General features: G+C 38.5%; 1 protein-coding gene and 1 long non-coding RNA gene across 4 annotated transcripts; one reads left to right on the forward strand and one right to left on the reverse strand.

Moving 5' to 3' along the window:
- Window positions 1-1,454: 1,454 nt before the first annotated feature.
- LOC148100587 (uncharacterized) lies at window positions 1,455-2,875 on the forward strand. Its single transcript, XR_015719788.1, has 5 exons — window positions 1,455-1,694; window positions 1,927-2,029; window positions 2,136-2,159; window positions 2,287-2,343; window positions 2,427-2,875. It is a non-coding gene; the product is annotated as an uncharacterized LOC148100587 (long non-coding RNA).
- On the reverse strand, window positions 2,797-23,916 carry septin7b (septin 7b). 3 transcript variants are annotated; one of them, XM_087848457.1, is made up of 13 exons: window positions 23,814-23,916; window positions 22,043-22,149; window positions 20,584-20,684; window positions 19,689-19,823; window positions 15,827-15,944; window positions 15,161-15,253; window positions 14,964-15,060; window positions 14,710-14,761; window positions 13,688-13,816; window positions 12,721-12,741; window positions 9,670-9,805; window positions 7,753-7,895; window positions 2,797-4,199 (listed from the first exon to the last, which is right to left on the reverse strand). In XM_087848457.1, exons 1-13 carry the CDS (start codon window positions 23,821-23,823, stop codon window positions 4,160-4,162), a joined length of 1,182 nt encoding a protein of 393 aa, XP_087704583.1. In that variant the 5' UTR covers window positions 23,824-23,916; the 3' UTR covers window positions 2,797-4,159. The 3 variants fall into 3 exon arrangements, with proteins under 3 accessions (XP_087704583.1, XP_087704584.1, XP_087704585.1); XM_087848459.1 differs by lacking the exon at window positions 2,797-4,199 and adding an exon at window positions 7,106-7,564; XM_087848458.1 differs by lacking the exon at window positions 12,721-12,741.
- Between the last annotated feature and the right edge of the window lie 1,984 nt (window positions 23,917-25,900).

The raw sequence follows: 25,900 nt of genomic DNA on the forward strand, positions 1-25,900 counted from the left end.
ACATAACAGACGAGTTAAAGAAGCAGTTTTAAAGTTTAGCATCGGGTACTTTGTTACTGCTGACCTGTTTCAGAAACACAGAAACTATAACCATTGCGGGGCAAAAAAGAAAGAAAGAAAAGAACCACAACAGGTGAACAGTGTATGTAAGTCCTTAAGAACATGAATAAAAACATCAAGGAAAGACTTGATACTGGTCCTGAAAAACGTATCTGGTTCTTTAGTTGATCAATCTACTGTTGACTGAATCAGAATCAGAACTTTATTAGTTACTAAAGAAATTATACTGAAGCCACCTTGGCAACATGTCTTGTTCACAACTGAACAATATCAGTCACGGATCCTCCGTCTTACCGACGCAGTGTGTTCATACCTCATTCGAATTGTAAAATACTGTGTTTTGGCTTTATGTACTTTATTTACATAAATGTTTCCCCCTATTACCAGTTTTCTTTCCAAAATATGAAGAAATGAAGGACACTTTAAGACTTACACATTTACCCGTGTTTACCCCCCCCAGTTGTGGTAGATAGCTGTTGCTCCTTGTGCCTGGTTCTGCCGGAGGGTTCATCCTGTTAAAAGGGACATTTTTTTTCTTCCTACTGTTGCCAAGTGCTTGTTTATCGGGGGAATTTCCTTGTATTATTGTAGGGTCTTTACCTAACAATATAAAGCACCGTGCAGGTGACTGTTGTTATGAATGGGTGCTGTATAAATAAAACGTAATTAAACTGAATCGTATTATTTTATCTCAATAAAAATATTTAAAAGGTTATTCGACACAAGAGCCAATTCAAGAACTAGAGTATGCCATTACAACATTTTTTCGGTTGCTGTTATTAAGAAAACTATTCAGTTTTATCGATATGAAGTAAACAATGTAAAGTACAAGTATAATGTAGCTCTTTATATAACTGTATCTCATTCATCGGGACATTTTCTTGCACATCTGCTAATACAAAAACTAAGGCATGTCTCAGAGTGCTTCACCATATCACAATCATGTCAAATTTGAGGTTACATGTTGAGAAATTAAGATGTAAAAGGAAGTACGAAACCAAATAAAAATGGATTATAAAAAAGTGGTGGTTACATACAGCAACAATAAGCTGCTAAATGCACAAGTCAGAGTCCACACTGCAGCGTGGACCTGTAGGAGACCTTGAAAAAGATAGATACGCACTGAAAATGAATAATAATTTATTTTCCTTTAATCTTTGACTCTTTTACTGTTAATTTCACGATTTTCCATGTGCTGTGAAGATGTTCCAATTATATCATATAGCGTAGTCCGATAAGCCTTTTAGCCAGTGTTAAAGTAGTCCAGTTCAAAACATTTCTCTGAACAAGTCACACAAGGCCATTTGGAAGACGTGTAACAAGTGACTCAGAGTAATTGCCGGAGATGAGCATCAGCCCTCATCTTTCACTCACACAGCTGTGCGTAAAAGCGCGCAAACGTTGCGTAAATGGACCTCGGCACAAGAACCGTGGATGTTGCTCTCTTCATCTGAAACTCAGCAGTGAGGTGTGATCCACTTGCACACAGATATTTATTATCTGTGTTCCTGGCTAAGTACACACAGTCTGCAGTGATGGAAACGCTTAAACTTGTTTTCATTTTTGTGCTGCTTCTTTCAAACGTTTTCTGTCAAGATATGGATGCTGACATCTGGAGAGAAGACATCGAGGAGGTAAGATTTTATAAACCTGCTGGCACGTTCTTTGCTGCCAGCGTCCTTTCAGAGTACTTATAAAGAAAGTTAAAACAAATTATGTGATTATGATTAATGCTTAGGCTCAAAAACATTTAATAAAATAATTTCTTGGATTCAGTTTCAGGCTTCTATTGTAATTTTTCTCATATGGAAAAATAGAATGTTTAATATTAAACGTCTTTATTTGTTTGTGTTTGTCTCATATAAGAAAAAATGGCCAAACTCTAAAGAAATTCAAGACATTTTAGTGAGAATGATCAGAAAACCAGGATCTCGCCAACATCTTGGATTTATGGGGAGAAAGGAGTCTGGTAGGACGATATGACGGCATTTTGAACAAATTTATGCAGATTTATGTTTTAAACTGCTCATCTACCCAGAGAGAGTTCACTCATCCATTTAATTCTTCACAAACAGGAAAAACACGGACGGCACGTAAACGTAAGTTTTATAACTTTCTATTTTTTGCATTTCAGTTCAGTATTATTTCAGAGGTAAAAAATAAATAAATAAATATATCTATCTATAAAAATATCTATATATGGTGAAATGCTGTTTTTCTTTCTAGGGCACAAATTTCAAACCTTTGTGGGTCTGATGGGGAAGAGAGGCTCTTGGGATTAAGGTACATTTCCCGCAACATTTTCATAAATCTAGTCTCACATCAGCTTACATCTGCCTGGTCAACTGTTGGTTTCATCCCCGCAGGAGCTCTGTGACCCAGCGTCGATTCAAGGCTGAAGATCGGAGAGAAAAACTAAATTTCCATCCGTGTGATTTGTCTCCATTCAACTTTTATAGTCTGTACATATTATTTAATGTATAAAATATCACTTTTAGTGCCATTAAAAATCGCCCTAACACTTAACGTGCACAGAGCGACACCTAGTGGTAAAACAGTGTCCTATATTGCCACTATAGAAATCATTTAATAATTCAAAATTACCAGAGCACGTGTTTGAATTGAAGGGCTTTTAAAATAATGCTTTTTTTTTTAATGTTTATGTTTCAGTCACAAAACTGGTGTTCTCCCCACTTCATAATGAGCACGTTTTCTCATAATAAATCCATCTTACTCTTCAATATCACAGGTTTATTAAGTGACTTTGTACATTACAAATGAAAAATAAAATTAAAAATACAGAGATGGAGTACATAGCCAAAGCAAAATGTGGTGTTGACTCTTCATTTCCCACTGATCGTTTCCGCAGAGTAACTGAAATAACATGTGGGCTGTTTTTATTTTATTTTTTTCAATGTGTCCAGAATCACTGTTAATATTTGGAAGTGTTTTTCTTTAACAGTGGACACGCAGCTGTCAAGTCTCTGAGGATTTTTCTAAACATACAAAAGAAGTTATTACTTCAGCTGGCTCGGTATATATAAAAATAAACTAAAGTGAAATGTAACACTTATGACAATATAAATGGTGGTCCGAGGCTAGTGAACATAGCTAAACACACAAGAAAAAGAAAGCGTTATATTTCAGGAAAAAAAAAGAAGCTTTAGCCATTTTTTGTTATCTATAAAAAGGCCCAAGGTGCATTTTCTTGTGTTTTCTACTGACAGTGTTTCGTTCTAGCCTGCTGCGCTGATGGGACGAGGGTTACAGGTTTAACAGGTACACTCAAAACCAAAACAAAACAAAGGACTCGTTAATGTCTTGTCCTTTTCTTACTTTGATACACATTTGAAGGTCAGGTTAAATGTTCATAATCTTTAACTTTTCCTGTAAACAAGTATTTCAACAGAAACTGATTGTACTTGTGGGTATTTGTAGGGATGAACCGATTGTGAAACTGCGGGCCAACACAGATGTTTAAAGGTTGGGGAAATTTGGCCGCCATTTATAAAGATTATTGGTATATATTCCATATTCAGCATTTCATTATCATTCTCTAACGATTTATTCAGCACAAAATTAAAGCAAAAGATAAACATTGGCGCGGCCCCAGGTAAATGATAAATCTACACACACCAGTCATTTAAAAGCAACCTTGGGAAGAAAGAAAGCAGCCGATTTGGGGGTGGAGAACAGTATTTAGTATAACAATAATAACATCAACAATAATAATAATAATAATTAAAATAATATGGAAAGTAAACATTCCTTGAGGATGATGAAGAAGATAATGGCTGTTCTTAGGCAGCCAGGGGGCTCTGCAGAGGCTGTTCTGGCCTTACATGCAGACCCCCCCCAGGCCCCCTCACACACCCACAAATGCCCCCAGTGCGCCCTCTAGCAGCTGGGAGCAGGAGCACAGCTGTGCTGGCAGACAGAGCAGGGACAGAAGAAGAGGGGGAGAAGAGCGGGGAGAAGAGGGGAGAATAGAGGAAGATTGGGAGGAGGTGGGGTAACATCAGAGCCACACACTGGTGTCCTGACTGGCAACATTGGCAAACATAAATTTCTCGAGTGGCGGTGGTCCTGCCGACTGTCCTTAAAAGATCTTGCCTTTCTTTTTGTTTTTCTCCAGGGTCCTGAAGAAGAAGAGGGGAAAAGTCGGTGACACTTGTTCTACAAACACTTCATCTTTATTTATATATGTAGGTTATAACTGTGTAAGACAACAAACACCACTTCATGTGATGATTGCTGAATCTTTAACAACACTGTTCAAAGTTCTTGACGCTCTGACGGAGGCTCTGTCTGCTGTGATGCGAGCCGATACAGAAGAAACAATAAACCCATTCATATCACAACTGAGTGACCTCCCTTGCCCAATTTATCCAAATCACATTTCGAGTAAAATTATCAAATAATATACAAGCTCGAAGCTCAAAGCCTGGTTTAGAGCAGGAGTGGGCAGTTATTTTTCCCAAAGAGCTACATGAGAAACTGGGAATGTTGAGCGCCTGAACTCAGTTCTACTCAATATTAATTTTATCCCTTTATAAACTTGCACTGGTGGCCCCTTGGGAAAATTAACCCCTGGTTTAGAAGAATGAGAACCTTTGGCTAGTTCAGCTGGCTAAAGTCCATTTTCATTTTTGGCAGAATAAACAGTCTTTAGTAGGGGTGGGCGATATAAACGATATACGATAGAAACGATATAAATTTGGCCAACGATAGAGATTTTGACGGTGGTATTGTCCAAATTCATGGGCTGCATCATGTCACGTCACAGCGACGCGCGGAGTTTCGATATTTAGGTTAAACGTAATATATAATTTACTTAGACAACCTAAAAATGTTATTGTTCTGCTTTTTTCAGTGTTTTATTTGTTCGTGAGTAAATCGGTTTGGCTGACATTAAAGTTATTATATTAGATTAAATAAAACGTTATTAATCCCCCGGGATTTTCACACAGCCGAATAAACGTCAAACAGAAAACTGATTAAACAGAAGTGTGAGACGGTCGAGAATTTACGCCAGTGTCCTGTTATATTTTAGATAGCAAGGAGCAGACTGCCGAGTTTATTAAACTCCACCGAGACAGCGGTGACGCTAATCAGAAGGCTAGACCATAGGTGTCAAACTCTGGCCCGCGGGCCAAATTTGGCCCGCAGCCTAATTACATTTGGCCCGCGAAGCCATACCAAATTATTATTAGAGCTGGCCTACCGGTATTATACAGATAAATATATATATTGTATTAAGCTTTGCTTGTTCCATATTCAGTTTTTCAGCAAAACTTGTTTGAGTCCATAAGAAGAGATTCATTCTTAAATCTGGAGGAAGATTTTTTTTTCAATAAATGTTAATGTTAGCCCGCGACTTTGTTCCAGTTTTGAATTTTGGCCCACTGTGTATTTGAGTTTGACACCCCTGGGCTAGACCGTCCAATTTCCGCAGCCGTTTACTTCCGGCCTACCCGACCTATATCGCTCTATCGCGATAGCGCATGTTGATGACGTCATCAAGCGGCGCCTGTTTTGGACAAAAGCATAGCAGCGGCTAAAACCATTATCATCTGCAAATTATGCCGGGCGATAGTCATAGCAAAGAGATGAAGCACTTTTGAAATATGGGGAAAGCCAAAAACTGCGCTTCCTCCACTTCCGTAACATTGATTCATTAATGTTGAATTATCTCGCAGCTGCTCTATTCCCATGTTGTTGCAGTATATTAATAACTAACCTCGTATTGTGGATGAATAATCTCAGTTGTTCTCCTGACTGAAGTTTGGCCCGTGTACAGCATCCTGCTATGCGATTGCATTTGTCCCTGACCACCAGTTAACTTTTATCGAGTGGAAAAAAAAAGTTGGCGTTCATCCTCCAGCTTCACTGTGCTAATGTTATGCTAACATAGCTGTGTCGCTACCAATCACGTAACACAACATTATATACCAGGTAGTCCAACTTCAGTAACCCTGCAAACCCCACTGCTGTTTAGTTTCCTGTCTTCATTTATGTTGGAAGTGGTAGCAGAGCTGTACGTTTTAATTAGTTTCAAAAATCTCTCAGTCAGAACATGGTATAAAATGTTTAGGCGTAAACTAGCGAGCTAACTTCCTGTTAACTTCTAACTCCTAAATTTAATAAATTCTGTTTTCATGGATGCATGGATGTTGAACTTAATTGTTACACCCGATAAAGCAGCAATGCTTATGATTTAATTAAAGATGAACGAATTTAGACCGTTTTTAACTCTTAGTGTTCGTTTGACTTTGGGACCTGAAACAGACTTTTGGACCCATATTACTCCGCGAAGCTCCTCACTACGGCAGCCGTAATGCTCTGACAATCCATCAAGCAGTGCAGCTTACCAAAGTTGTACTAAAACATTTTTAAACAGATTTCTGCACGCCAAAATTGGTTCGAGATCAGTAAGCACAACCAGAATTTATACATAAGGCACACTCTCGATTTTTGAGAAAATTAAAGGATTTTAAGTGTGCCTTATAGTGTGGAAAATACGTGATACAGAAGAAAAGAATATATCGTGATATATATCGTTACCGCACACGCTTCAAATTATATCGTGATATGAATTTTAGGCCATATCGCCCAGCCCTAGTCTTTAGCTGCTTTTTTTTTTTTTTTTTAAAGCTACCACTTACCAAAATTATTGACCATACATGATACTGTTGGTACCTTCTCAAAAATCCTAAGTGTTATGCTATTTTTTCAATGTTGTGAAACATTGTCAACAATCGTTTTTGTACTTATTGCCTTTTTTCTGATGCGTCATTTTAAGGGTGTGGTCCTGCATGGGTCCACAGTCTTCCGTTTAGAGAATTATAATGGAAATTTAGCCACTGTGGAGACTACAGAGATCCATTCACATGCAGTCCATGTCCAGGGACTGAAACAACCACAGTCGAGTTCACCGTGAAGAGGAAGAAGAACGAAAACAACCAGGATCAAATAAACATTGACGAGTTTCATTCATCTACACAGAAGTTCTTTCAACATTATGACTTCTGTTTTTTTCTTTTTTGCTGTCGCAAAGTAAAAGGACTAACAGCACAAACACAGCAGCAGACAGCCACATGTGCACATGAATTTATTACAGAGCGAGAAAACCTGTATACTGTGCACATTAGGTAATGTAGTTAAACTTCATTAGAAAGGAAGTTAAGACATAGGAAGCTGCCTCTAAGTCCACTGTGTTTACAACAGTGAACTGCATCTACCCTCAGCCAAAAATACCATAGAGTGCAACCCTGCTAAATACCCTAAATGGCACAAAAGATTTACATTCATACAACAATCTCACTCACTACAACACATTTCACAGAAGCAAAAAACACTGCTGCAGCTTTTTTACATGCATTTTTATGCTCCTGTTAGATGGTTTGCTTCTGTTTTGTTGTTTGGCCCTGAAGCTGACACACTTCCTGATAAACACACACAGCATAAAGGCTGAATCCAATCAAGTATTTAGAGGGCTGGTAGTCTGAAAAATAAACAGCATGCACTGTAATGCAGAATCTAAGAAAATGAAAAGACATAAACCACTAATCTATTTATTCCCCAACCCTGCAATGTGTGATGCATGCACAAACTTTGCATAAAGCTGAACCACATGGTGTGACTCTATGATGATGCATATATACGATCTGAGCCCCGGTGTGTGTGCTGTACCTGGTGGCCTCCATCTGCTGCTGTTGCAGGCGCTGCTGGGTCTCCCAGTTTGCCCTTTCTTCCTCGAACACGCGTCTCTTGTCTTCCAACTCCTTGTGCTGAGCATCCAGGTTTTTTTTCATTTGTTCATGACGCCGTTGAAGCTAATAACAGAACAGAGGACGCTGTAAGCACTTTGGACTGAAGGCAGTGGCACACATGCAGGAAATAAGCCGAGTGCTGCACACACAGAAATCTGAACTGCCACTTTATCCGTGTTCCTGATACAGGCTCAGTTACACAGAAGGAGAATGAATAATCCTATAAAGAGACATGTTTTTATATCTTAATGTTTTCGAGCTTATGGCTAAATTTCAGTTTAGTGGCAGCTTAACATTCACAGGAGAGAAAAACACAGCTGATTAAAGAGAGAAAGAAATGAGCTGAAACTTTAACCTCGAGGGAAATTGGACAGCGAATGATCCTGAAAAGCATCAGAAGCTCAATTAAATTTTTATTAGTCTGAAGGTTTATTTATAACTTTGACTCCAACTTCTATTTAAATTACAGTGACAGATTAATTATGTAGAATATTTAATCTAACACAAAAAAGTGATGTAATTTAAATACTTTTAAGATATCAACTAGGGATGGAGCCTCAGACTACACTCTGCTATTTAATTAAAGTTTTTATATTTATAAAGCACCAATTCCCAACACCAGTCACCGCATAGTGATTTAAATTTTAAAGGTAAAGAGCAGCACTTAACAACAGCGGTGGAAGACCTCCCAAAGCTATTTGGGGCGGAAGGGTGAAAGAGAAGAGTAAAAAGGACGAGACACAAAGCCACAGTAGTAAAAAGAAGGAAGAGGAGGGGAGGTGCTCAGTGTATCACAGGAAGTTCCAAACTAGAAGCTGGTTCCACCTGATACCTGAAGGTGCTGGCTTTTAGTATACCTTTTAGAAACTTTAGGAACCACAAGTAAGCCTGCATTTTAAGAGCGAAGTGCTCTGATGGGACAAATGTTGAGGTCTGTAAGGTATCACAGGAACTGATCACTGAGGACTTCAGTGAGACAGAGGCTGGATGAAGGATTGACTGACATCCTCTCAACTGAGCAAATTCTCAAATAACCACTGGTGTTGTATTAATGAGACGACAAGTGCTACATCAACACCAGTCGGTGTTTGCATTTCACATATAAACCGCAAACTGGACACATCTTTTAAAACATGGCTTATAGCCCGTGCTGTAGAGGGCGTTGCATTTACATTTGGGTGCTGGTGAAACTGAGCTGTTCATGGAGGACTTTGAGCTAATAAAGACTTTAGAGAAATGCAGGAGAGAGAGGAGACTTAAGAACTGAATCCAAGTCTCAATACGTACTGTCAGGGATATGAAATGAAGGAAAAAAAACATTTGTCTACACTGGTAGAATATTATCTACTTTATTAACATTATGAGCTCACTAAGTTTTGAGGATGACTCAAAGACAGAGTTGGTATATTTTAATAACATTTGGTCTAATTATAGTTTTATAACTATCTGGAGCCAGTCTCCTGTCAGTAGCAGCTTGTATTAAACTGGATGTGAAGGCAATTATCTCTTCAAAATGCACACAAAACAAAAAATATGGCTAAGAAAGAATTTTCTGCAATAATCCAAAGAGATTAAAATAATATGTGAGCCTTCCAGTTTGAATTTTAGTATTTACATTCAAACATCTGCTTTCTAAACATTGTTTTGGGAGACGTAGGAATAAAACCTGCATGCAAAAGAGCAACGTTCATGTGCACAAAATCAACAGCGCGCTCTCATATAGTTCCCCTCACACGTCTAACCGCTGAAACACGTCAGCATAAGAGGAAGGAAGGAGCCCAGACAGGCAACTTCACTGCTGCATGAATTGCAGAATTCATTAGCCTGTGTGTTTTACCTCTGCTTCAGAGTCTTTGAGCTTCTGCACTTTTTCCTTGACTTTCATCTCGAAAACCTGCTCCATCTCCATCTCCATCTTCTTCATCTTAGCCACATGCTCTCGTCTCTCTTCCTCCATCTGGGCCAGAGGACTCCTGTACAGGAAGCACGCGAAAACACACGAGAAAACATGCACAAACATAGAAATTTAGACGTGAACTACAGAATGTGACTAGCATCATCCTACTTATCAGTATATTCAGTATTACTAATGTTTCTAATCAGTAGAATGACTTAATTATGTGAGCTTTTTTAGTCAGTTTTGTCTGCAAATTAAAGTCTCATTTCAGCATTTCCTTTCCTCCAATTACTACTGCATGCAGGCTGGAACGTCACAGAGAGAGAAGTAGGACAATGCTTGAAATGTAACCATGAGATGCACCAGTTTGGATCAAACCTTAAAAGTAATTTATTAGAACTAAATTTGTCGTCTGCTGAGCTCACAGAAACAATAAATCTATACAGCACATTTTCATAACTACAAGGAAATCTCGTTACAATATTATTCCCTTTTTTCCAAACAAAAACAACAGGAGGGAGAAATATAGAGGCACAGGTGAAGATTTAGGAATGGAGGATCCCAGGCTGCGACAAGAACATGAAAGCAACCACAAACCAATTTTGGGAACCAGAGGAGGGATCCAAAAGTTAATGCAAGGAACCTGTGACCACTGACAGCGAGTGGAGGTGGATTAACATTAGTAAAGCTCACCAAGCTGGTTTGTTGCAGTGTAAGTGAACAGAGACCTGTCATGAAGAATGTGGAGCGGTTACCTGAGCTTACGAGGAATGTAGCTTGTGGGAATGACAACTGGAGAGACGCCCAATTTTTTTTTTGTCATTTTTGTAAACATTTTCTATGTTTAAGTGTTGTTTTTCCCAGGGAGGCTAAACAAATCTGAAGGGGGAAAACAAACAAACACCCCCCCCTCCACACACACACAAAACGTGTGCTAGTGGATGCTAGGTTCTTGCTTCATCACGTTTTTAATATTCTTCATTTAAAAAGTAGTTTCACACGGCAGCAGGAGAAACTTTGGTGTTTGATTTGAAATCATCAGCTCTCAGCTGGCACAAGTTATTTTCACATTTTTCTTAATTTGAATTTACTTATTTAAAAAAGGGGCAGCAGGTATATTGTTGCATCAACGTCCACCTTCGTTGTAGCATTTGTGTCACATACTAATTATGTAACAGGATGCAGGGCCTTGTTTCTATGATGACAACCACACACATTAGGTAGTACTCAAGAAAACCAGTCGATCAGAGTCGAGGCGAGCCGATCAGAGTAGGTAATAATGGAAAAGGGGCTTTAATGAACATATTCATGTAAATATGTTTTTTTTCCAGTCCTGCTGAAGCAGATTAGCAGATTAGTTTGGAGTGTTAAAAGTCTTTAAAACTTTAAATCTTAATAGAAATGTTTTTCTCAGCTCTTTAAGCCTGATACTTTCTATATTTAGTCATCATGCATGCCGCCTAACACAAATCAACATAACTTAGACATAAGTCTGGTTTTGACAAACTTTAAAATGCTAGGCTGATTGAGTGAGTCAGGTTTTATAATTCTGGACAGGTGATGGATTTTCAAAGTATCTCCAAAAAGTTGATTCTGTTCATCTGGGCGTAGCGTTTTGTGGGAGAAACGTTTCGTCACTCATCCAAGTGACTTCTTGAGTCTCATATTTTCAAAGTAGACTACTCGTAAAGAAAGGCAACAGGCTGCCAGAGACATTTTTGTTTCGCATACCTGTCTGCCTCATTTCAAGAGCACGCTATAATTAGAACATTTTCAAAGCTTTACCTGCTGTCAGACTGTCCTTTCTGACAAGGAAGTGAAACTGTTACACTCCACCAGCTTATGTGGACTAAAAGCTAAACACCCAACACGAACATCTGTGGGCTGAGGTAGACTGCCTACAGTTACAAAGCATCTGCCGGCTGGTACTGTGAGAATAAATGCAGATGTCTGTTACTGTCTGCATACTATTCTGCTAATATATTTAAATAAATAGGCACACAATAAAACATTTCTGCGACAGAACAAGAAGTGTTCCAGATTTATGTTTGCAGAGTGGCACACATGCACCAGTCAGACTACTTTCATATCTGGTGTAGCCAGTTTTATGTGTTACAGAGGAAGTGTAATGCCCGTTCATCTAGTACACCAGAGGTTTTCAAACTGTAGGGTCACTTAAGGTGGAGTACGGATGATAAAACTAAGCTGAATATGTGCAATTTATATCGAGAGAATAAACAACAGTTTGCTGGTGTTATCGTACTAACCTTCATTTTTTACTAAAATTACAATTTGTAGTTAAAATTCTAATATTTACAACAATTTGCAGTGTAAACCTTTATTTCTGTCTTCTAAAAGTATTAAATAAGTAAAAAATAATTGCTTAGGTTGCTAATGTCAGTTAAATCTCTAAACTAATATGCATTTTTGGACTGGCATCACTTCCTACTTTCTGCATCTACAGTTCTGCAAACTGTAGATGCAGAGGGAAAGTGGAGAGGTTGGAGACTGCAGTGGAAACAAGACCTGCAAACACTAGTATGGCTTTGCTGGACAAATTCTTCATACAGCACAACTTAAATTATATCTATGAGAAAGATACTGTTTTATTCTATGTCTATGTATATATTTTTTCTAAAAGTGATATATTGCCCAGTACTGGTAACCGCTTAAAACATCTCATGCACAGGTCTCTGCTTCTAATCCAAGCAGCAGCAGCAGGTGGAGGCAGCAGTGACTATATAGAAGTGGAAAAATTGTCGATTGGAAAAATTGAAAGCATCACAGTCCTGGCTGGTAAACTATGGTGACCAGGAGGTGTGGCCGTTCACAATTTTCCTCCTCAAAACCTTTACTGAGGAAAAAGTAGGCGGGGGCAGACCAAAGTCAACAAGGGGGATAGAAACCACCCAAATACAGCCGGAGAGGAGAGGAGAGGAAGGATGTGAAGATGTTATAGGTCTCAAAAATACTGAAAAAAAATTGACTTACATTCCATCAACTGTGTCAAGTCTAAAAAAAACAAAACAAAAACACAACCAAACACACAGACACAGACACACACACAAAGCATGCAATGATGAGATCATGCACTAAAATAAAACAACACTTATTAGTTTGTGACTGAAGCTATTTTTTCACTGCAAAATGGAAAAAAAAAAGTGTGGAAAAAATAAGTGTCAGCTTTGTGAGCTGCGTGTCAGACACACTCAGCCGTCGGTCAAATGTTTAGCTGTATGTTAGCATCAGCAACATGGAGCTAGAGTTTTAGCAGTGTGTGTTAGCCATTTGATTATGAATGTATTAATGAAAATTAATCATTGTGTTTTGAATTCAAGCTTGAAATCAGTGGAAAATTAGTAGAGTGATAAACTACAATTAAAAAAAAACAACAACACATCAGTATTTTTCACAAATCGCGATCACAGGGTTCAGTGAAAGAAGTCATCCTCCAGCTTTGTCTTTCCCTGTTGCCTGGAACCAATATACTTAAATAAAATAAGGATATGATTACATAATGTGATAACGCAACCATCTGCAGTCTCCTATGTGACAAATGTTCATCCCACTGCTTTCAGAAACCTATTCCACTTAAGTTAACACATGCAAATTTGAAAAATTAAGCTTATGTAAAGTTCAAAACACATGAAATATCAAAAAGTATGCATGAAATGGGTTCAACACAAAACTGCAACACATTCTGCAACATCAGAATCTGCAGAAATCAACTTGATTCTATTAACTTAATTAAAATACACTATCTACACTGTGTGTGCTCTAAACATACAATGCTTTCTGGTATACCCTCCCTTCAGTGCTACGCATTAGCTTCATTATACATTATATTTAAAAATTAGGTTGAAAAACGTAGCTGTTACTCGGGCAGTTTAACAGCATAGGTAACCTCAACCCCTTTAGCTACAATTGATGTGTCTAGTGCCTTTTGTCTAGGACTTACTTGGTGGACAGCTGTCCTTTAGCCTTGTTGTTGTCCACTCCATTGTAGGTGACAGCGGCCAGCTTCCTGCTGCGATAGTTTTCATAATGGACATTGTTTGTCACGTCTTTCAGGTCCTGCATGTGAGTTCTGGGGTGGAAAAAGAAGAATATATATACTTTAACTGCGCTTCGAGTTATACTATTTTTTTTTTTAAATGTTCTTAATGATAATTGTAGTTACTTTGAAAACGTGCAACATAATCAGTTGAGCATGAACTGGCTTAAACTGCAGCTGGTGATGCAGAAGATCATCAGAGCAGAAAGGGGACATACATTAGCTGCAGTCTAAACTGGTAGGCTGGACCCAATTTTTTTATATCCAACTAAACCTTAAATGTTAAATGAAAATTTAAAAAGAAGAATAGAAAGGTTTTTGAGGAACACAAAAACCAACTTAAATGATATAGGGCCTCAAGAAATGTCTTTAGTTTCAGTCTTAGTCACTGTGGTGAAATACCCTGGAGAGACTTTTGTGCAGGTGTTTAACGAGACTGGGAACTTTTAACATTTTAAACCACTACTTAAAAAAACAACAACAAAAACCCCCACTACAAACAATTAAAAATAGATCTTTAAAAACCGAAGTAAAGACGAAAACCATCTAGTCAATCAAAAATTCAAAACAAAATTACAAAAAACAGGTAATGGTGGAAAATTGATACATTAACTATCTGAACCCCGGGTTAACCCCGTACCAGTGTGAGACAAGATTCTCTCTGCGAAAGCAACTAAGTGAAACTGATATTACACCAGTGTGCCTGGCAAGGGAAACATGAGATGGGACAGGCCAGAACGGAACTTTCGGAATAAGACCGGGCTGGTTGTCCAGTCACTGATTGTGTTCTTTGAAAAAGAATATTTGGGTTTTTTTAGATTATGAAAATTTAAAAACACCAAAGCAATGCACTAATGAGTGATGTAATAAGGTCTATGTGTAGGAAACAAGGGTTATATGATGAGGTCTTTTTTATTCTTCAGTACCTGATGAGCATATCCCTGAGGATGGTGAAGTCGCAGTGGTCACTGTTTTCAACTGTAATGAAAAGTCATCAGTCAGTTATCAGGATACATTTTTTTACATAATCTTGTTTGTAGCTCAGACTCAAGTAACAGTTGCAGTCTAATCCAATAAACCATGCAGAGAAACATGCATGCACATGTTTCTAGGAACTCTGTCCCATCATAAGACTCTTTTCATTTGCTTAGATGCATTTATTACACATTCTGTCTCTTACCTTCTGCAACCCCCCAGGGGTACTGTCTCCCTCTAACTCTCTTGCCGTTCACTTCGATGATGGTGTTGCTGCCTACCACAGCTAGTGGCAACTTGTCCTAGCAAAAAACAAAGCATTTACCCTCAATGATTTTTTTTGTTTGTTTAAGAATTTCAAGTATATGAACCTGTGGTTACAACACACTGGAAGACACTTACTTTTATTTTTTTGACCAATCTGTTCTCCTCCTCGTCATCCGTCTCAGGAAACTCATAAATCTTTATTTTATGTTCCTGGATTTCCCTCATGATCTATCAGGAGGAAAGAAGGCCGTTAAGTCATTCTGACAGACAAGAAAATGGTTAAACAAGAGGTACAACGTCAGGGTGTCATTTGTTCAGAGGACGGTTTATATTGGTAACTGTAACATTGGGGTGGGTGTGTGTGTGTGTGTGTGTGTGTGTGTGTGTGTGTGTGTGTGTGTGTGTGTGTGTGTGTGTGTGTGTGTGTGTGTGTGTGTGTGTTAAGTTTACAATGTTGGCCAAAACAGAAGACTGATCTTACGGCGGATTGATGACATTTTTTTTAACAAAAAGGAAAAAGAACCTTAAAACACACATATACACACACAAAGGTTGTGTAGACCTACTACCACCATGCTCAGGACACTACATAAAAACGCAGTTCTAAATTTAGCTCTTTGCAATACCACCTTGTTTTTGTATTCACTGACAAATGCAACACCAAACATGGTGTTGTCTACTCTATTCTCATTCGGCATCAGTCATGCCAATGACCACAAGGGAATTTAAAATAAATAAATAAATAAAGGAGCCTCTGACATAGTTGTTCTGTAGGACTTTGCAGCTGTGGAAACCACTGACCTGCTTCTTAAACTGCTGGCATTCCTCAGGGGTGAGAGTGTCTGCTTTAGCGATGAGGGGGATCACATTCACTTTCTCATGCAACCGTTTCATAAACTCGATGTCGAGGGGCTTCAGTCTGCAGAGATCAAAATACAGCTTTACATTTCATTGAAATAATGCCAGACGTTTAAAGACACATTGACTCAGTGCAGCACATTAAAGCATAAAATAAACTGCCAAACTACTGCTGTGTGCACTCCTCGCTATATATAGAAGCTACTAGGATAGTTCAGGGCAGACTGGTTTTTGACTACGGCTTCTTGATCGGCTCTTTTGTAGACTAGATAAGTTGAGCTAAGCTAAATATAGAACTCCTTTACACCTTATGTTTGTAATATCTGGGAATATGACCTCTCAGTCATGGGGAGGCATTGCTATTTTTGGTTGTTTATGAGCTGGAGAAATACCGCAGTTTGTATTTTATTATCAAACACAATCATGTCTTCTATTGATTCTTTGAGGTTAAAGTCTAAATGTGCCTTGAAATAGAATATGATGCTTTAAGTGCTTTTAGATAAGACTGGTATCATGTGGTTATGCAGGCTTGTATGCAACACAGTGCTGCTCTTAAACTCTTTGAGACAATCTGCAATGATGCAATGCAGCAATGAAAAGCTACTTAATTGAGTCCATTTCACAAAGGAAGTTTGTATGGATGCAAACACACAGATAATCTGGACTTTGATAATACATTAAACAATGCAGACAGTTTATTGGCACATGCTGAGTGATAATTTAGCGACTTCACACACACAAAGATTACAGAAATCCCACATTAAATTCCTGAAAACAGGGTCAGAAGGTGTGGAGTTTTCCCAACTTTGACTCCACACAAAATAACCACAGGAATTTCAGTCTATCAACGCCCTCTATGTGATTTAACACCAGTCTGGCTAAGCTAAACGTGTCCCAGATTTATCTCTTTACTGAGAAGAAAATAATGTGGAACCCAGACAGACATATTTCCCACACTGTCTTGTACATTTATGGTTACATATTTTATCAAAGAAAGGGAGGGAGAAAGGAAATCATAAGTGGTACAGCATTAGCAAAACTGGTGTTGAAATAAGTTCATTTTAATGAATACATTTCAAAAGCTAAATAATTCTTCTAAACATCAGGGTTAAATCGCGTTAAATAATCAAGAGCTCAGAGAAGACCAGAAAAACTGATCTTGTGCTGTGCTGATAAAAGCATTTTTTAACCCAATATTTGTCATTCGTGTCTCTGAAGAAAAATTAAGGCATGACTATAATTCAGGATGCATTTGTGCGATTCTGGGACTTTACAGATGTATAAATCCTAATGCTAATATCCTTTAAGTTTTTGCAATTTTTTGGTTAATTTATTCTGAATCATTTCCAGGGAGACCCTATCTTAAAAAAATAAGCATTTAGCTTGCACAAAATCAGTCTGACAAAACAAACAGCCAATCAGATAAAAGAAAACATGTCAACTTATGCAAATATCAGCCAATACAAATACGTAGCCAGTCAGCGTTTCCCTAAAACTATCCAACAGAAGAACAGATGGACGGGAAAAAAATTCAGTTTTATGTTAATAATGTAATGCACTCGCATTTATAAAGTGCTTTTCTAGTCTTACTGACCACTCAAGGTTCTTCAGACTACAAGACGCATTTTTAACTACATATTGAAAAGCACATTATTCTGTCACTCTATCCAGCTCACATCCATGGACAATTTAGAATCGCCAGTTAACCTAAAATGTATGTCTTTGGATTTATGGAGGAAACCACTCTGCCCGCACACGCGCCACAGGGAAAAAACAGGCAAGCTCCACACAGAAATTCCCCAGCACTAACTGCTACGCCACACACGTCACCAATGATGCAGGAAAGGATTTAAATATACTGACCCAATTATGTAAAGATATCATGTAAATTAATATTGATAATATGACCTAGATTTAATATTATACATAATTCATACATTAGTGCAATTTGGATCCAAAAAAAAAATTGTTGGATGGAAATGTTACCATTATATTAACTGCTATCCATCATTGACTGACCACCCTTGGCACAAATTACACTTTGCACTTTGTTAAACAGACCGATTCTGCTTTACTACCACAGCGGCAGGAAACTGTTCGCACCTACAATACACACCACAGAAGAGACTCCTCTGCTGTTAACTTAAACCCTGCACTGTCCACATCACTTTATGCACTATTACAGTGAGTCACTTTTATGTCATCTGACATCTGCTGTGCTTGTTTTTTTCCTATATTTAGTTACTTTGTACCCACTCTGTGACACTGCTTGCTAAAAATCTAATAGCTGCAAACAAACAAACAAAAAAAATCAATAGCATCCTACAGCAAAATCACAACCACTCAAATTTCCCTTGTATTTTATATATGGTCTTCCTGGATGCTAATCTTGCAATACTTTGAAGTCTTGAACTGAATTCAGTGATTTATGAGACTTTTCTAGACCTGCAGATAACCTCTGCATCACGTCAGCCCCTCAAACCCCAAAGGAAAACCAGGGTTTAGCTGCGGGGGTTGTGAATGCCAGAGCATATCACAATGTTGGAGGTCATTGTGCGGCTGTGTGAGAGCAGTCAGCTCTGTTATGAAGGGGTGCTCTGTGAGTGTGCAGTTGTGTTTATGCCAGAGCATATGCTGCCCATCCTCAAGGATAAAAGTAAAGCTTGTGTGAGTACAGATCGCGGGCTTGTACAAACACAATGTCTCACAGAAAGCAGACGAGGACACAAAGGAGGACAGAGCCTGGTTCACAGCTTACAGTAGGTCATGATCAGCAGATTGAAAGGCATGTGAGTAAGCAGCAATATTTGCATATTAATGAAATCTGCAAAGCCACACAGCAGACACAACAAGGTCAACAGATGTCACAGAGAGCAACCATTCACTTTAAAAGGAATAAAACCAACTCGTGCATTTAAATACATTTAAGAGGTTTTATCTTGTTTTTTTCCCCCGGGGGCAGGAAATAACCACTAGAGTTTCTCACGTTCACTACTCTCACACTTTCTCATCTTTAACCAACATGCATCACCTATGACACATAGACACACATAGAAAAAAGGCCATAAGAGCACACCAGCCAGTTATAGAAGACATGGTAGCTTATGAATGATAAACATTATAATTAAAATTCCACAGTCATCTTTTTGTCATCAGTATCATCTGCTGGGCATTGAGCCAGGGTCTCAGTATTGCTTAGAACCCCCACACACTTTTTTCTCCTTTTAACAGGCCCACTTTTAACCCTTATTTTGCAAGTCAGGCTGACTCAGTCTCACATTATCACTCACAACAACAGCTGGGGTGGGGGAGTCTAGTTGTAGGAGAAAAAGAATGTCAAGATATAAATTTACTGCAGAAATGTAAGCAGTCCAACATGACTACTGCTCAATGCTGTTAGTTTCAGAAGCAGTACGCACATCTAGCACCTCCGTGAAAGCCATATTAAGTGAAAATGCTCAGGGAGGAAATGCTACACTACCGACCGTTCTCTGAATTTTCCAGGCTGCACAATGATCTCAACCAGCAACCTTTTCTTCCACTCACAACTCTGCTTCACTGACCTTTGAGGCACTACTGACCCTTCATTTCCCTCCTTACACTATTTCCTCTCACTGTTCACCCTTCCCCTTACTACCTTTTCCTTTTTCCAGTCCAATGCTTTTCATCCGCTAAGTTCAAACCCAACAATCATGTGGCAGTTTAAGAGGTTAATTCTCTCTGGATATGCTTGTAGTAGTATAGTATAGTGTTAAGATGTTCTTGATAACAGTTGTCTTTAACGGAATCTGTGTCCTAGACTTACCCATGTCCTGAAGGGGCAATGAAGTAAAGGCAGCAGTGGATTCGGCTGTCGGGCATCTGCCTTCTATTCACTCGAGATTCTGAGTTGAGGTAATCCTCGAATTTGCTGTCAATGTGGTCGATGACCGGCTGCCAGCTGTGTAATACAAATTACAGCTTCAGTTAAGTTATTGCTGGGTCTTTGTTTCTTAACAGGGAAACATTTCACTAGTGGACTCGAGTGCCAAAGGTGCACATAAACCATTTTATGATTATTCCTTGGATAAAAACTGTTTCAGCAGGAATGTATCACTTGTTAAGATAGGTCAATTAGATTGCTCTTTATAAATAATCACACAGGTATAATCAGGTATAAGTGGACTTTAGGAGTCTGAAATTGCCAAGAACTGTTTTCTTTCCCCCTTCTATCTCATTTGTTATTTTCAAAATGACAGGGTCATCAGACCAGCTTTTATCATGTCCTGTCCAAGTTGTATGTGGCAAAATGTAATGAAGTTAAAGGATCATATTTAACAAGTGTGTGTCTATAAAACAACTCTGGAGTCTTTGGTCTGTCATGATAAATGTGTCACTACAATTATCTGATGTTCTACATTATATATAAGTCAAAGAAGTGTGAAGAAGTTTCTGAGGTGTATATTTCACCTCCTCATAGTCAGAAATAGATATTAAGAATAAAAAGTTGATCAAGTGGTTTAAATAGGTGATATTTATTAATGGGATTCTGGCAGATAATGGGATTTTTCACAATAATGAGCCAAAAAGACAAACATACAAAGCACTTGAATCTACTTTTGAAATCTGTGGAACTGCTGCACCCTTCTTCTGAATCAGGAATGTCAGAGAGTAGCTTTGATATTTTAAGGATTACAAATGAAGGTGGTGGTGACCCTTACCAATTACTATTATCGACAGCATCTCCAAACCCTGGGGTGTCAACTATTGTAAGCAGCAGCTGGACACCGCCTTCCTTTATTAAAACTTTCGACTGCTCCACCTGTCAATGAAGAAAGAATGACAGGAATGCTAAGTTTTACTTCTCCCATAAGCTGCGCCTTTGAAACCAAACCTGTTTAGTAGGTAATGAAAACACAGTATGGAAGGAGTGGTGTAAAATGATCGGCACGTTAAGGTAAGTGTATCTAAGATTTCAAAACTCAGACAGAAAATATTTGGCAATGGGCAGCTTGTAGCAACATGCCTTCGCATATTGTGCTATTGATAACTATTCTAAAAAAACAGAAAGGCTTTGAAGCAAGAGTCACACAGCACTTTAGGCTTTTAGGATCTAGGACAGTGTTTTGCAATCAAGGAAGATTAATATGAAGTCATGTGGTCAGCTGACGGAAAGTCTGACATGTTCAAACAATTGTGAGAATAATTTCACAAACTGGGAGAAAAATCTAAAAACAACAAAACCTTTTCAACACCCCATGACTCTCCCCAGCTTCCAATATTCATACATTTCATGATGACAAACATACAGAAGCGTAGAGCTGCCACCCAGGCAAAAGAAAAATACAAGTGTATCATGTTATAACGTGAAAAGTTTATTGTTCTAACAAGATACTTTTCCTGTTTGTACAATATACCTTTCATGTTTGAACAACATAATATCAAGTTATTACAATATACATAATTATCACGTTTGTACAATATAAATATTATATTGTACGAACGTGATAATTATGTATATTGTAATAACTTGATAATATGTTGTTCAAACGTGAAAAGTATATTGTACAAACATGATAGTATATTGTACAAACAGGAAAAGTATCTTGTTAGAACAATAAACTTTTCACGTTATAACGTGATACACTTTTGCCTGGGTGGCAGCTCTACGCTTCCGTACAAACACCATAGTAAAAACCATATTTTTTTTTCTTAATTGCTCAATCTGCATGGCATACATTCAGGCTTTTAAGACATTTTAGTGTAGTATCCAATTTTGTTTAGAAAAAAAAAACGTTACATGCATCACCCCCAAAAAGCTGCCTGGTACTAAATAACAGCAGAGTCTGACAGTGATCCTTCAGCTTTACCACGTCTATCACATATAGGACAATGAATGAAAATATCTAAATTTAATCTCGTGGTTATCATCAGTACCTCTCTGGATATAGCGGTCCCAATGATAACTGCAATATTTAAACAATAAAAACTCAAAAATTATCTGCAGTGGAACATTTTCTTTAATATCTGATTCAGGTCTGCTGCCACAAGGACAGATAAAGAAAAACTTTTATACCACAACACCTGTATTGATTAAAGATAAAGTGATATTATTTCAGCCCAGCACATGCTGTTGCAGGTTTAACTGAATTTAAAAGAGATATTTTTGTCAGTGTGTACCTGCACAGTCTTTTTGATTCTGTGTGATGGTCCAGGATACTCTGCTGAATACAGGTCTGTTAGGAACAGAGAGTTGATCAATGTGGACTTGCCCAGTCCAGACTCACCTGTAAAAAAAGAAAAAAAAAACAAACAAAAAAAAAAAAACACAGTGAGATTGTGAGACACAGTATCACTCAGAATAAGAGGTTTAAAATCACTTGTAATACAGCTATACAAAGTCTACTGCTGGCATCTTCCACACAAGAAAAGACCATGTGTCTAACTGGGGATGCAAGTAACATTTGCCCAAGACATTGATCCATTTGGGTTACCAGTTAAAAGGCTAAGAAAACAACATGAACAATGGCTCTTGTTATGTGCAGCTGGCTGGCTGTGGAGTCCGGGAGACTTCTCATGCTTGGTTTTCCATTGTGCGTCCAGTGTCCAAGCTCCCAGAGAAAAGGATCATTAGTGGAAACGACCACTGGCACTGCCCGACTTTGCTGATGGCCATAAGTCAATATTTAACGAGCCACCATTTATGCCAGAGCTACAAGCAAAGGGTAATGTGTGGAGCTTGTACTCTGTCATCTGTTTGTTGTACATTTTATCACCGCATGCAACAATGAGCGAGACACTGCGATCTGAATGCCTGACAAGCCTGTGAAATGAGCTGCTGAACAGGTTGTTGGGTCATGTGATTTTATGAGGCATGCAGAGATCTGCCAGCCAGCCAGCCACTGGTGGTGATGCCATCTCAATTTCTCCTTGTGCTTCCCTTTATCTTTTATCCTTGACTCCTATCACACCGCGCTGGTGACGCATTGCGTTGTATGTGAACAGCACTGCAGGGACATGTGGGCTCACAGCTAGTTGGAGCCAAGAAAAGCTGAGTGCGAGTGTGTCTGTGAAAGCGGGTGATACCATAAAAACAATAGCCACCATTTAAGCAACAGAAAGCCCAGAGGACCTCCTCTTCTTTCCTTGTTGCAAAGCCATTTGTTTAATCTTTTCAGCAATTATCCCCAAAATGAAGATATTTGTTACAAACAGAGCGAAGCATTCACAGCCCCCAGAGGCCCACTTGGTCACTATCCAACAGCAACAGAAGTGAGGGGGGAGCAGCATCTTCTACTTCAACTATCTAATAACAACATTTAAGAGACAGCTCACTAACAAGTTCGAACATTTATTAGCAGCAATAATTAAAGCCTGTAAAGAAAACTGTGCATTGTTAATGCAACGAGAGACGTCACTCTCGTAGCATTAACAACGCACAGTTTTCTTTACTGGCTTTACTTAGATGCATGCTGGGTATGAATTCTCTGGGTCCCACCACAGGAAATGGCTTTGACCCTAGGATACACTGTCCCTCCAAATACGGTCTCATCAGCCAAGGAGGATCTTGGCACAGCGTCAACCACCACATCCGAGCGCTGTAAAAGAATGTCTGCATTTCTGATTCGCTGAGTGCACTTTTAGATAACTCCAACCCAAATGCTTCTTTGCTGAGAGACAGTGTCAAGGATCTGACATCGAGATGAATTCGAACAGGAATGCAATCTGCGCCCCTCCTCTTTGACTCAGCAATTAACACTACAAAGCTGGGGGTCTGTCCCTTGTGTATAAATATGGCTGTGTATACACACACAAACCCGTCTCTCTTTCTCTCTCTCTCTAAAACAAACCACACAGTGAAGGATGTTAAAATGCCAACCGCAAAGAATACAATGAAATGATTCAAACAAAACAAGGGAAAACTTGAGTGGCGAGCAGCATGTGTTCTTACCCACGACCATCAGGGTAAACTCAAAGCCCCTCTTCACCGACTTCCTATAGACCTGGTTCGGGAGGCTTGCAAAGCCAACATATCCTTCTAGGTTCTTCTGTTGCTGTAAGAAAGTTAAAAAAAAATTAAACCACAAAGAAATCTAATTTTCTAAAGTGTAAAACAAAAAGTCATGAACAAACTATGTTGCCTGAATTGAAACGGACTCTCCACTGTGTTGGATTAAGAAGAAAAAGTATATTCTCACATCTTTATGATGCAACTGATTAAGTTTACACTGAAAGCATTCAGAAGCCACAATATTCAAGATGTGTTATAAATTTAAACCATAAAGCCCAGAATGGAGCTGTACACATACACAATGTTGGGCCCTTTATCAGCCCTGATTTCATGCGTGATATGAATATTTCAAATACCTACATACTGGTGAATAGACTAAACAACCACAAGGGCTTTCAAAGTCGTTTAAATGTATTACACTGTTGGCCACTTGCTAATGAGTGTGTTTAGTGTATCAGCTGTGTACCCTTATCGCTCATGGCTTGAACCATAATACTTATATACATTAATACAAAACAACAATACATACTCTAAAATGAACTCTAGTCAACAGGGCATGACACAGACTCTAAAACAAAAAAACTCTCTCTAAAACTATAAAAATTGCCCTGAATGGCATGCTGGGTAATGTTAGCAAGCCAGGTAGCATTTGGGAGGGGCTCCATTGCTGAGTTTAAGAACAATACAGACAGATGGAGGATAAAGAAAGGGGAGCAGAGCTGCCCGGAGACAGGGGCCGTGTCTGCTGTTGGGAAGGTTTAAAGTTTTAAACGAAAGAAGGAGACCTGTTTTGCTTTATTTCTGGTCATGCTGATTCTGTGCTGAAATTTCACACAGTGACAGAAGACCAGGCAACGCAAAGACAATGTGCAATTCAAGGCTAACTGGTGTTTCTACCTGGAGGCAGAATCATTTGGGCAACAAAGTTTGGAAGACTATGTTAAAAAAGAGTTTAATTCAAAGTAGCTTTTGAGGCAGAATTTGTTTAATGGCAACAAAAAGGTGCCATTACATCTAAGTTAAAGGTATAACAGGCAGAATGACTCTAGAGCCTTGTGCAAATATTTCCTTTAAAATCAAAACTTAAGAGTAGGCTTTTTAAAATGTTTTTAATTGGATATACGTCTGACAAAAAATGTCATTTTAAATCTATATAAAGATCCGGTTACACTAAAATATTTAAAATAAAACCATGACACACCCTGAAAATACCACAAAAAATTCTTTATAATGTCCAGCGTAAGTTAATACCACCATAGTTTATTTTTTGTCAATGTTCTGTCTTGTTCAGTCACTTGTCTTTGGTTTTTCACAGTAAAAAGGAAAAACAATATCAAGCATCACACATTCTGGTTTGTATTCTGAGAAGCTTATCTGCAAAAGACTGCTGAAAAAAATAATGCAGTCCAGTTACATTTCAGGCATGAAACATATTTTTTATACTTACAGCTGTTTGACATTGATGGACGTAATGAAATCCCAGCGTGTGCAGGAAGAGCCAACATTTCCAGGGACACAAAGAAACACAGGGGAGTGCACAGGAAGACAAACAAAAAATTAATTAATTTAGAAATCTCAGGCAACCTGACAAACCAACTATCCTGTCTCCAGAATCAGCTTCTTTAGTTGTGAGGCCTGCAGGCAAAATAATTCACTAAGCAATACAAGCCAGTTTTTGCTCCTGTAATGTCAGTAGCACCATAAAGCAAGCTTCACCAACTGCTGCAGATTTTTCTTTTCGCCTGTGGCTATAAGAGTATTTCTGCTTCTTACACCAAAGCATCTCCTGCCCACCAACAGCAGCCCACGTGTCTTTTGTGTGATACCAAGACATAATGTGCTGATTTGCCTACCAGAAATGCAATTTAATTTCAGCTGTATCATACTGCCTTAGTTTTGGAAATACTGTAAATTAGGTTTTGCAGACAGGCATGATCAAACTGGTAATTTTTTTAAGTATGAAAATATGAGAACCGACATTTTAAAACTACAACCGTGTGTTTCCTTTCCGGTATTTCGTGATAGGG

This window comes from Neolamprologus brichardi, chromosome 11 (assembly GCF_056152115.1).
Source record: "Neolamprologus brichardi isolate AB-2024 chromosome 11, ASM5615211v1, whole genome shotgun sequence".
Lineage (NCBI taxonomy): Eukaryota > Metazoa > Chordata > Actinopteri > Cichliformes > Cichlidae > Neolamprologus > Neolamprologus brichardi.